The sequence below is a fragment of the Staurois parvus genome, unplaced genomic scaffold (assembly GCF_062004578.1).
Source record: "Staurois parvus isolate SC_StPar_1 unplaced genomic scaffold, SC_StPar_1.0 ptg000533l, whole genome shotgun sequence".
Taxonomy (NCBI): domain Eukaryota; kingdom Metazoa; phylum Chordata; class Amphibia; order Anura; family Ranidae; genus Staurois; species Staurois parvus.
This window is the reverse complement of record NW_028318329.1, coordinates 306,933-320,437: the sequence shown is the minus strand read 5'-3', so window position 1 is coordinate 320,437 and position 13,505 is coordinate 306,933. Positions and strand designations below refer to the sequence as shown.

Genomic DNA, 13,505 nt, shown 5'->3' with positions numbered 1-13,505 from the left:
CATTTTTTAGTTTAGTATCAGCATCAGTATTAGTGTGTTGTAGGTAAAAAAAAAAAAATCAAAATCAAGCACTTTTGTTTCTGGGCCCTATTTCAGGTACAAACAACAAATACCATACACATTTATTTATTTCAGGTACTTATATAGCGCTGTCAATTTATGCAGCACTTTACATATATATTGTACATTCACATCAGTGCCTAACCCTCAAGGGGCGTACAACCTAAGGTCCCTAACTCCCATTCATACATACACATACTGGGGCCAATTTAGACAGGAGCCAATTAACCTACCAGCATGTCTTTGGAGTGTTGGAGGAAACCGGAGTACCCGGAGGAAACCCACGCAGGCACAGGGAGAACATGCAAACTGCAGGCAGGTGGTGCCGTGGTTGGGATTCAAACCAATGACCCTAGTACTGCCAGGCAGAAGTGCTAACCACTTAGCCACTGTGCTGCCCATACATATGTGGTATCACTGCAATCAGGAGCAGGAGAATTTATTTGGGGTTGTTCTTTGGTGGTGCATTATGGAAGCAGCAAGAAATACACTGCTACATTTAAATAAATTGTGTTTGATACCATTTTGTGCCAGTTTTCCTTTGAAAAAAAAAAAAGAAATCAGAAGATACCCATTACCATTTACCAACAAATGAAAGCTCAATTTGTCCTGAAAAAAAAACGCGGTATAATTCACCTGGATACACTAAGTAGTTGTGATGATATGCAAAGTTTTACTAATGCATGTCAAAGTTGCAAAACTGTGTTCAGGCGTTAAGATTTGTTTTACCTCCGTCTTGAAGGAGTTAAAACACTAATATTATACACAAACCCTTTGAGCTGCCTAACAAGGAAAATAAAGATGACTTTCAAGACTTTATCATTTCCAGTGAAAGTCAAGGACAATGGAATCAACTCCTCTTGAAGTCATCAGTGTGTATTTGGGTTTGGGAAATTCAATGAAAAGTTTTCAGCATAAATTTATATAACACACTAGTAAAGTTAACTGTTGGATTGTGATATATCCAGCACTGCTATTGTTGTTGTTCCAGTCACTATAGCCCAACCACAGCACTGCCTGCCTGGAGTTTGCATGTTCTCCCTGTGCCTGCGTGGGTTTCCTCCCGGTACTCCGGTTTCCTCCCACACTTCAAAGACATGCTGGTAGGTGAATTGGTTCCTGTATATGTACAGTTGCAAGAAAAAGTATGTGAACCTCTTGGGATTACGTGGAGTTTTGCATGAATTGGGCATAAAATGTGCTCTGAACGTCATCTAAGTCACAACAATAGAAGAGCACAGTCTGCTGAACATAATACTACACAAACATTAGATGTTGCCATGGTTTAATTGCACATAACATGTAAACATTCACAGTGCAGGGAGGAAAAAGTATGTGAACCTTTGGACTTAATAACTGATTGACCCTCCTTTGGCAGCAATCACCTCAACCAAACGTTTCCTGTAGTTGCAGATCAGACCTGCACAACGATCTGGAGTAATTTTGGACCACTCCTCTTCACAAAACTGTTTCAGTGTAGCAATATTCTTGGGATGTCTGGTGTGAATCGCTCTCTAAAGGTCATGCCACAGCATTTCAATCGGGTTGAGGTCAGGACTTTGACTGGGCCACTCCAGAAGGCGTATTCTGTGCTGTTGCAGCCATTGTTTTGTTGAATTACTTGTATGCTTTGGGTCATTGTCCTGTTGCATCACCCATCCTCTGCGGAGCTTCAGTTGGAGGACAGATGGTCGTACGTTTTCCTGCAAAATGTCTTGATAAACTCTGGAATTCATTTTCCCATCAATGACAACAATCCGTCCAGGCCCTGAGGCAGCAAAGCAGCCCCAAGCCATGATGCTCCCTCCGCCATGTTTTACAGTGGGGATGAGGTTTTGATGTTGGTGTGCTGTGCCTTTTTTTCTCCACACATAGTGTTGTGTGTTCTTCCCAAACAACTCAATCTTGGTTTCATCTGTCCACAGTATATTTTGCCAGTAGTGCTGTGGAACATCCAGGTGCTCTTTTGCAAACTTCAAACGTGTTGCAATATTCTTTTTGGACAGCAATGGCTTCCTCCGTGGTGTCCTCCCATGTACTCCATTCTTGTTTAATGTTTTCCTTATTGTAGATGTGTCAACAAAAATGTTAGCATGTGCCAGAGATTTCTGTAGGTCTTTAGCTGACACTCTGGGATTCTTCTTTACCTCATGCAGCATTCTGCACTGTGCTCTTGCAGTCATTTTTACAGGACGACTACGCCTAGGGAGAGTAGCAACAGTGCTAAACTTTCTCCATTTGTAGACAGTCTGTCTTACCGTGGACACATGAACATCAAGGCTTTTGGAGATACTTTTGTAACCCTTTCCAGCTTCATGCAAGTCAACAATTCTTGATCGTAGGTCTTCTGAGAGCTCTTTTCTGCGAGGCATGGTTCACATCAGACAGTGCTTCTTGAAACCAGTAAACCCAAAACAGGTGTGTGTTTTTTAAGGGCAGGGCAGCTGTCAGCAACACATCCAATATCATCACACTGATTGGAGTCAAGGTTGGCTCACTCCTGGCTCCAATTAGCTCTGGGAAAAGTCATTAAGCTAGGGCCTCACATACTTTTTCCTCCCTGTACTGTGAATGTTTACATGTTATGTGCAATTAAACCATAGCAACATCTAATGTTTGTGTAGTATTATGTTCAGCAGACTGTGTTCTTCTATTGTTGTGACTTAGATGACGTTCAGAGCACATTTTATGCCCAATTCATGCAAAACTCCACGTAATCCCAAGGGGTTCACATACTTTTTCTTGCAACTGTAAATTGGCCCTAGTATGTGTATGTATGAATGTGAGTTAGGGACCTTAGATTGTACGCCCCTTGGGGGTTAGGGACTGATGTGAATGTACAATATATATGTAAAGCGCTGCGTAAATTGACGGCGTTATATAAGTACTTGTAATAAATAAATAAATATGTAGAGGTGTTTAACCACTTGTGCCCGCGATGTACTGTGGATTGGCAGGCTGTGCAGACAAAGCGAAGTATTGGTATGTTGCTGCCCGCTTCCGGATTTAGGGCATGCGCAGGCACACCACCCCCCACCGGCACCCGCTGTGTACAATCGTTAATGGCCGGGACCTGCTGATCGGGGGTGTACAATCACCGCCCTGAACCCTGTGTTGACATTCAATACAGGGCTTTGCACAGAGGGAACAATCTCTCTGTTTCTCACCCCTGCAAAGGGATATTCATGAATAATGTTTCAGACATAATTGTAACTTCCATGCTGATAAATTACAGTATGTACGGTGCCAGTCCCTTACAGGGAGGGGGTACTTTAAGGCTGGATTTATACTTTTGCACCTAGGTAATATTTTGCCCCACATTAACAAACATTAATGCATGATGACAAATACATCTTGCTGCAGTGTGCTGTACTCCTATTCATTTTATATGGTGCCCTAACACATTCCCTATGAACCATAACCTATAGATGTACCAAAGAACCAAACACATAGATGTAAACCATACATTGATCCACTGTGAAAAAAAGGTGCAGATTTGTCAAGGCCTGTGTCAATGGGCTTTTGTTCATCTGATGGGTTTTGCATTCCTATACAAGTCTATGGGAATGCAAGACCTGCATGCAGGTCAAATTCTAAACAAACACAGAAACATCTCAAACTGATTTCAAATTAATTCTACATTATTAGCCTAAAAGATTGATGACTTGGAACAGTGGGGCCTATATATCCACAGAGTAATTTATGGAATAATAAAGAGATGTGTGTAAAAGTAATTGTAAAGAGACATGTGTTCAGGGGCGGACTGACCATTAGAGCACTCGGGCATTGCCCGAGGGCCCGGGGTCAATAGGGGGCCCCATGAAATGCCCCTGGTACCTTTTCTAGGCTTTTTTGGGTGTGCTTTGAGTGTGGACAAGGACACAGGGGCCCCATGATCCCCTATTGCCCGGGGGCCCCATGAATTGTCAGTTTGCCCCTGCACGTGTTGTGTTTATAGCTCTGACCTGTACAAATCACTATATTCTGTTGTTACACATATATTTTTTATACATGGTACAACATTTTCTATACACTGTACAAATTTGTTTCAGTTCTTGTTCCCATTATGAAATACTCAGAAGCCTGCATATGTATTATGAATGTCTGAACTTTAAAACAGAAGTATGGGTTTTGAAAAAAACAAAAAAAAAACCTACATACTTACTTAGGTTGATGCAGCATCGATCCAATACTGCTTCTGTGCCCTGCCATCTCTAAAACCCAGAACCAACTAATCAAAGACCACTGAGCACTCAGTTCTTGGACTTCAGTGACTATCAGTCACCGCTCTCTGCTCTGCCCCTCCATCATTCTAGTCACCACTATACTAGTCAAGGATCTCCTTTGCTGCATTAAATCTACAAATACAGTGCATATAAAAAGTCTACACACTCCTATTAAAATGTCATGACATTTTCTTAGTCGCACCCTACAGCAAAAGCCATGGTCCGCAGAAAGTTTTCAAAGCATCAGAGGGATCTCATTGTTAAAAGGTATCAGTCAGGAAAAGGGTACAAAAGAATTTCCAAGGCATTAGATATACACAGTGAAGACAGTCATCATCAAGTGGAGAAAATATGTTGCAACAGTGACATTACTAAGAACTGAATGTTCCTCCAAAATTGATAAAAAGACGAGAAGAAATCTGGTCTGGGAGGCTGCCGAGAGGCCTACAGCAACATTAAAGGAGCTTCAGGAATATCTGGCAAGTACTGGCTGTGTGGTACATGTGACAACAATCAACCGTATTATTCATATATCTGGGCTATGGGGTAGAGTGGCAAGATGGAAGCCTTTTCTTACAAAGAAAAGCATCCAAGCCTTGCTAAATCTTGCAAAAACACATCTGAAGTCTCCCAAAATCATGTGGGAAAATGTGTTATGGTCTGATGAAACCAAGGTTGAACTTTTTGGCCATAATTCTAAAAGATATTTTTGGCACAAAAACAGTGCACATCACCAAAAGAACACCATACCCACAGTGAAGCATGGTGGTGGCAGCATCACGCTTTGGGGCTGTTTTTCTTCAGCTGGAACTGGGGCCTTAGTCAAGGTAGAGGGAAATATGAACAGTTCCAAATACCAGTCAATATTGGCACAAAACCTTCAGGCTTCTGCTAGAAAGCTGAACATGAAGAGGACCTTCATCTTTCAGCATGACAACCACCCAAAGCATACATCCAAATCAACAAAGGAATGGCTTCATCAGAAGAAGATTAAAGTTTTGGAATGGCCCAGACAGAGCCCAGACCTGAATCCCATTGAAAATCTGTGGGGTGATCTGAAGAGGGCTGTGCACAGGAGATGCCCACGCAATCAGATATATTTGGAGTGTTTTTGCAAGGAAGAGTGGGCAAATATTGTCAAGTCAAGATGTACCATGCTGATAGACTCATACCCAAAAAGACTGAGTGCTGTAAAAAAAATCAAAAGGTACTTCAAAAAAGTATTAGTTTAAGGGTGTGCACACTTATGCAACCATATTATTTAAATGTTTTATTTTTACTTCCCTCCTCCTAAAAGATTTCAGTTTGTTGTTCAACCAAGTTGTACAGTTTATAGGTCACATTAAAGGTGGAAAAAGTTCTGAAATGATTTATCTTTGTCTCATTTGTTTACATCACAGAAACCTGACATTTTAACGGGTGTGTAGACTTTTTATGTTCACTGTAGTTGATGGTCCTATCATAACAGCTTCATTTACTCCTATGCAATCAGTGCCCAAGAGGGCATCACTCAGTGACACCTCACTGGGCTGTGCTGAGAACTTTATACACAAAACTAAAGCATAACCAGATGTGCAAAAAGTGTGTCAGAAATACAGAAGTACAATACAAGTACAATTATTACAACATTGTACATTGTACAAAATAACAACACTGTACAACACAAATGCCCAAACTCTCAAAATAAACTGAGCTCTGTCCTTTGACCTTATTACAGGATTAGCCATGAACTGTCCTTAGTTGATACAGTATTTGTGGATTTCTTTGCTTACTAGTACCAGAGTGCCTTACACAACTTGAGAATCACCATAGAATTGTAAGAACAAAGCAAAGACTATGTGACCCGTACTGGTGGCTAGTCATAGATGCCCAAGGACTAATTGTCAGTATTGCATTACTTGTCAGAAGGGTAATAACCCTCCCGTATAATACATGGCATCTTAGATCTAAAAAAAAACAAAATGCTTTATCCCATGTTGATTCAATATGGGGCTCAGTTAGTCTTGTATTTTTAGCAGCTGAAATGTCTTCTGGCTTGCATTGATTGTAAACAAAGCAATTGATGTCCGTGTGTAACGTAACTAAGATCAAATCTAAGAATTAAGGTGATAAATGAAGTAGAATGTAAAATGTCTGTCTTTGTTTGTCATATAAATGCACGTATATTGAGAAATTCACCTGCTCTCCATCCAACTTTCAGCTTCTGTTAATGTGGCGGCAATGCAGCCTCCTTATTTTCCAAATGGCTCAGTCTTCCCCTTTACATTATGCCAGTATTCAAGGTACCACAGTCTGGTGCTGTGACATCATAGGGGAGGTGTTGCTTCCATTCTTTGGAAAGTCCTAGTGTGTCAATCATCTTCGAAGATATGTCAAGATTTTCTTCACATTCTGCCCACCTATGCCACGCCCATGTCCCACATATGCCACTGTCTACTGATTTATGGGAACTCTAGTTCCCTCTGGGAGACATACATGCTAGCATAGTGGAAGGCAATGGTGTGCTAGCTCTGCAGAACTACTCCTACCATCACTATCAGGAGTCATGGGAGGGGGTTAAAGCAAGCAATTGCAGCTGAATGCTGAGGTCATTATAATTTATTTATGATATCTATCAATATGTGTCACTTTCATTAGCTTTATTCAGGGTTCACTAAAAATATATTTGCTGCCTTTGGCTGTACTGTAAGTCCCAGCTGGCCTGTCTGTTAAACTGCCTGCCTAGAAAGGAGGAGGGAGGGAGGGATGGAGTGCTGGGTGCATTAGCTCTGAATACATACACCACTAGGCCTGGATGGAATCACTGACGGCAGCAGAGACAGCACAATGGCTCTGGGAGGAGTTGAAGAGAAATGAGTGCTGATTTTAAAAACTGAAGCTTTGAAAACATCAACACTGATTCCTTGGATACCCAAACTTAAAGCAATATTAAAGGCAATTTTTCTTAAAATAACAAACATGCTATATTTACCTTCTCTATGCAGTGGTTTTGCACAGAACAGCCCTGATCCTCCTCTTCTCGGGTCTCCTGTTAGTGCTTCTGGTCCCTCCCTCCTGCTGAGTGTCTCCAGAGCAAGAATGGGGGCACCCAATCAGGCTCGCTGCGTGTCCATTCACACATACTGTTGAGCTGTGGCTTTGCCCTGCCCCCTCTCTCTCCTCATTGACTCTCTGGCTGTGACTGACAACAGTGGGAGCCATTGGCCAATGAGGAGGGAGAGTCCCTGGAGAGCCGAGGCTCTCGTGCACATAGCTGGATCAGGATGGGGCTCAGGTAAGTATTTGGGGAGCTGCTGCAAACAGCGTTTTTTACCTTCATGCATAGAATGCATGAACGAAAAAAGCCTTGAGCCTTTATAACCACTTTAAGTTTTGGGTTGAATGCTTTCCGGTTATGTTCACACACAGATCTCAGTGTCTATACATGCCCTTTATTCATCTCACTACTAATGCTGGGGGTTATTTTATGACTGCACCCATTTTCTTTTGCCCTTTACGCTCTGTGTGTTACTGACTTCTGACCCCTGCACTCTGTACATTACACAATCTTTACCCAGAGCAGAGTAAGCTCTGTTTTTATGTAACCATATCATCCAAAATTGCACTGCATTGCACCAAAGTAGCACAGGACCCTTTCCTAAAGTCAGACTGAAGTCTCACTGCATTGATGTGAACAGGCTCTATTGAAACCAATGTTATTTCCCTTATCATGAAATTCAATGTGATCTGAGTCGTATTTGAAATAACATCAGTATGAACCAGGGCTTAAAGATCAACAAGACAAACGTAAGGCATATACTGTTTGGAGATGTGGTGCCAGGGAAGTACACTTTCAGTCTGGATCTCTAGTTAGAGTTAAGAAACTCTAACTCTTACTGAAAGCGGAACAATCCAAATTTTCCTATCTGCTTTGATTTAGTCAACAAGGACCTTGCATTCATGAACTGTCTGATGGATGCATATGGAATGCCAGTCATCTTGTACCACTTAGACCCTTTCAGAACAGGGCCATTCCTCCTGATAGCCACCAAACTGGAGACGGGGGCCGAAACCAGCTTGACATTTTCAAAGAAGGCTCCTTGTTTGGACCAGTTATTATTTCATGTAATTAAAATGCATAGTATTGTTATGTTGATATAATTTTTCACATTGTCGTTGCCTGCATTTTTCAATATGAAGGAAAAATATTTTTTGTGCTATGATGGGAAAATGTGGAAATCTTACCTCTAACCTGTAGATGTTGCATTTTCAGGTGGTAAATGTATAATAATTTCTATGTACAAGTTAGTTTCAGTTTCTGTTCTTGTTATACTCAGAAGCCTGCATGTGTATTATGAATCCTTGAATGTGCCTATAAAGCACTCTATAACTACTTTGCCTTCCAGACTACAAGGCACAACAACACACAAATACAAAGCTAACGTTTTTCTGTACCACAACAGAAATTGGAAACAATTATGTCCTACTTTCAGTCTTACCTGTGCATTTACTACTGAAAGTCTCTGTGAGTTTCTCAGACTTGATTTTCTTTCTTCCTGGTGGGCCCATAGGTCCTGGAGGACCAGGAAGACCTGGTGGCCCAGGAGGTCCCATTTCCCCTTTCATTCCTGCAAATTTGTGGAAAGATAATCCAAATATTGTACTCTTAGTTGTTCCTGTTTATTGTCTGTTATTACATTTCTATGAGAGCAAAGCTTTGCATAAAAAAGTTAGTGATGGGTAATTCTTGAAAAAAAAAACATTACAACATGTTGTATACAATATTGAAAGGGTGATAATGGTACAAGTATAGTAATATAACAATAAGAAGAATATGATGTTATAAGTAGTGATTACATGTGATAGACATGTGTGGATAAGGAGAAGATATACTTTAGTTCTGTATGTGTTACGGCTAAATCACGGAACTCCAGGGAACTGGTAAGACTGGTATGGTATAATAACCAAGGGGATATTACTGTAATCAAGGAGTCTCAGTGGCTAAAGAACACAAGGCTACCAACTGAGAAATCTGTGTGCCAAGTACTATTTAATTATATCTCAATGGGTGGGGCCACCCATGGATGAATGAGCCTTATGCATTTTAGGATGCATATTTTGCCATATAAATTTGTTGAAGTGAGATTGTAAAGTGGTTAGAATTGTATGGTTGATATATAGAGATCAAAACAGAAATAATAATTTGGTCAATATTACTGTTGTATTGGCCATGATCTTTCACAGCCAAGAGATTTTGTATGCAGACAACTCATGGAGAATCTGGCCCAATTTTTTTTTAAAAGGGGATAATTATCATTAAATATGGAAGGGAATAAAGAGGTGAGGATATTCCCTAGATTCCCTAGATGAATACACTGAAATACTTTAGGAACTCCTATTACTTATTTATTAGATAAAGGCAACATCCCAGAAACCACTAAATATACTGCAACATAGCAACCTACCTTCACTAAAGATGTCATTAGAGGTGTCCCCCTTGTCTCCTTTCTCACCCTTTTCACCCCTTTTTCCTGGCATGGCATCCTTCCCTGGAGGACCAATTTCACCAGGATCTCCCTTCTCCCCATTTGAACCAGGTTCCCCATTCATTCCTGCTTTACCTAAAATGGACACAAAAACAGACTGCGTATAAAAACATATTGCTACAATTAGTCACTGTACTTAGTATTTCAAATGCTGTACATAGCTGGATATTTTAAGATGCATATACAGTGAATATAGTTTATATCAACGTGAGTTTTTTTAGAACGTTTTTATTCATGACGATTGTTGCTGCTCTAATATCTTCTGGGGGAAAAATAGGATAGTGGGTAGATAGAGGATAGGGGGAAATTTGGGATAAAAGTGTGAAGTGTTTTTAGTGCCCTTTGTGTAACCTTTTACCATGATGTAGTGAGGCACTACAAGGAAGGGCACTTACAAACTATGCATCAAACTCGCCATAAAACTAATCTGTGTATGCTGTCCTTAAAGCCGTATGAAAACCACTGTTCCTTTTTTTTTTTTTTTTTTTTTTAACATTGGTACATTTTCCCCTAGTAGTGCTAGGTAATGCTTGGCTTCCTATGGCTAGGTTGCTTAGTGAACCTACAAATGGCCAAAATTGACTATTAAGATTTTGCCTACTTCAATTCAACTTGCCTAAAAGTTTGTATTTTCCGAACTGCTGGTGACGGATTTGCTGTTTACTACCCATGATGTTACTGAACTGGCTAAAATCCTGCAGCATTGAAGTATTTATAAAGCAGGGGGAGGGGCGTTTTGCGGAGGGAAGGGGGGGGGCAGACAACTGCTTTAAAGCTTATATTAGAGTTTAGTGATTGGGTTTACATATAAAAAATAAATATTCTAAAAATCTACAATACTTCATATACAGTACATTTCATATATAAAACTAACAGGTTTCTGAAGCTATGCTGCACTTTGTTAGAAAATGTCAAACAGCTGAGTGTGGTGAGAGCCGCACCGTTTAGCAGATCACTTCATACACCTGATTAGCAGAACTACAAACATTGGAATCCCAGCTGGTCAACAACAGGGACGTTGCTCTTGAAAACATCAGTTTATGATGAAATGCGTTGGATGAGATCACAGTACAGTGACATCATTGTTACTTTGTAAGAAATCATTGGCCCAACAAAATGATACTTCGATCATTGCAGCAGGTGCAGTGATAATTGAGATATCACCCTTCTCGTCCGAGGATGTTTATAAACATATGGTGGACAGAAAGTGGTTAGAGTTGACCTACATCATTGGAACTGTCGAGATTGGAGGAGATTGTGGAGCATTGTGGAGGATAAAGTTTTCTGGTGTACAAATAAACTTCCTGCAAAAATAGACCTGCTCATACATTTAATGGGTTAATACTGTCTGACAAGTTGAACTCCATAAATGAGGGGAGTGGATTGTGGAGAGGAGAAGGTGTCACTTGTGACAGTAAAGAAGAAGGAGGATTATGATCACGGATATTCAATATATAAAAAACTGAGTGTACCATGAGTGGACTTTGGCACATATTCAGCACGCAATACAGTGATATACTGAGTTAACATTTTGCACTCTATTGCTTAATATGCACTATATTTTTTCGTAATGACAACCGATTTTAATTTTATTTGATGATTTATTGCATTCAAAAATGCATCTTGTTGGGTGATGATGAAAAAGAGAGATGATTGCAAGACTGTGCTGTATTTATATATGATTATTAGTGAATAGATGTTTAGCACAAGGGAAGTGAAAGGTCCTGGTGACAGTAATGAGGGGAAATCCCAAAACTGACAGTTTTCACCAGTTTTGGTGACAGTGGTCAAAAGGGATTTTTGCCTTCCTTTGTGTAGAAAGCGAGGGCAAATCTCCCCATTGAGGACTCCACAAGCATTGACTGCAGTTCTGCTTTAAAGCTGACCTTGGTGAAACTTCTTACTAGTGTAATGTAATATTGCCCAAATGAGGACTAAATGGTATTTATTTAGTTATACTGGTAAAGAACAGTTTTTATTCCCCCATACCATAGTAGTCTAATAATTCCTTGTGTACACACTGCTGTGTGATAACTTGGTCCTTGCACCCACAGGTCTGTGGGCTGCCCTTTTATGTGAAACATGTGGGGTAAGTGTGTAAGTGCCCATGTACAAATATCCCTAGTGATTGATATCCCATCCTTGCAAGCTCCTCGGAGACTTCAGACTTTGAAGAAGATTGGGTATGTGGAGCCTAAGGTCAACCACAGGTAAAGTGCATGCTTTCATTTGAACATACACAATGTTATCTTTGTTTAAAACCATGGACAATGTATAATGTATCATTTACAATACATTTATAACATTTTATGGAATTGAGATGCTCCCCAAAAAAGCCTAAAAGGCTACATATAATATTGTTCAATATAACAATAACCTTTTTTATAATTATTATTATTATTATTTTAATACCGGATTTATATATCACCAACAGTTTCTGCAGTGCTTTACAACATGAAGGCAAACAGTACAGTTACAATACAATTCAACAGTACAGTTACAATACAATTCAATACCGGAAGAATCGGAGGGCCCTGCTTGTTGGATCTTACAAACTAAAAGGGGAGGGTCAAGTGATACAAAAGGTAATAACAGTGGGGCATGAGCTAAAGGAGAATATAAAAGTACAGATGTTAGGTGGAGGCAGGATAGGCTTCTCTGAAGAGAAGGGTTTTCAGGGATAGCCTAAAAATGGACAGAGTAGGAGACAGCCAGACAGATTGGGGTAGGGAGTTCCAGACAATGAGAGAGGCTTGGGAAAAGTCCTGGAGGCAAGCATGGGAGGAGGTGACAAGGCAACAAGAGAGCAGGAGTTCTTGGGAGGAATTTATTTTGATAAAAGAATCATCTTTCACTAAGTTTCCTGGTCAGAGAACTGACCACGCTGTGATCTCCTGCTTAGTGTGGTCAGTTTTTAATAGGAAAGCAGAGGGACTGACAGTAACAACAGTAATTTCACTGAAAGAAAGCAATGCAAAGTGAACAGGATACTTTTTCATACAAGTACATGGTACAGCAGGTACATCTCAGGAATATAAAATGTTGGGTTTAGCTATTCTTTAATTTTTTGGTGTGTTATAAAACATAATGGGGGGAATTCAGTGAATCTGCTGCGCCATTTTCCTGGTGTTAATCCCATTTTTAATGTATTGGACCAAAATTATGAAGCATTTGTGACACGTTTTATTCTGACAGCTACTCGTGCACCGAATTCAGGTAGTTCTAAATTGTGCCACTTTTACATTGTGTTGCATTGATCACTCTACTTTTACATTGTTTCACATTGAATGTGCCAAATGTAAAAGTGAAGCTAATTAAGACCGACTGTTTTTTGGTGTATGGAGAAAAAAACTGTTTCATACAGATTTTGTGAAAGTATCTCCCATGTATTTTAAAAGTGGTGCAGCATAAGCCAAATTGAAGTTCTAGACAGGTATTTGAATGTGGCGCATTCTTTACCACATTTAGAATGCATGAAAGACACTTTCACAAAATCTGCCTGTGCCAGTCTTAATGAATTCCAGGGAACATGTTTCCTTTATATATTTTATTAACCACTTGCCTACCGGGCACTTATACCCCCTTCGTGGCCAGGACAATTTTCAGCTTTCAGCACTGTTGCACTTTGAATGACAATTGCACGGTCATGCAACACTGTACCCATATGAAATTTTTTTATCATTTTTTTCACACA

At 40.1% G+C, this 13,505-nt stretch overlaps 1 protein-coding gene across 1 annotated transcript in view; it reads right to left on the bottom strand.

Annotated features, from left to right (window-relative positions):
• The window catches only part of GLDN (gliomedin), a 38,107-nt gene that overhangs the window by 13,603 nt on the left and 10,999 nt on the right, over window positions 1-13,505 (bottom strand). The window contains exons 5-6 of the mRNA XM_089690557.1: window positions 9,731-9,886; window positions 8,765-8,893 (exon numbers count right to left, since the gene is read on the bottom strand). Coding sequence (XP_089546683.1) covers window positions 8,765-8,893; window positions 9,731-9,886 — 285 coding nt within the window. The remainder of the gene's footprint in view (window positions 1-8,764; window positions 8,894-9,730; window positions 9,887-13,505) is intronic.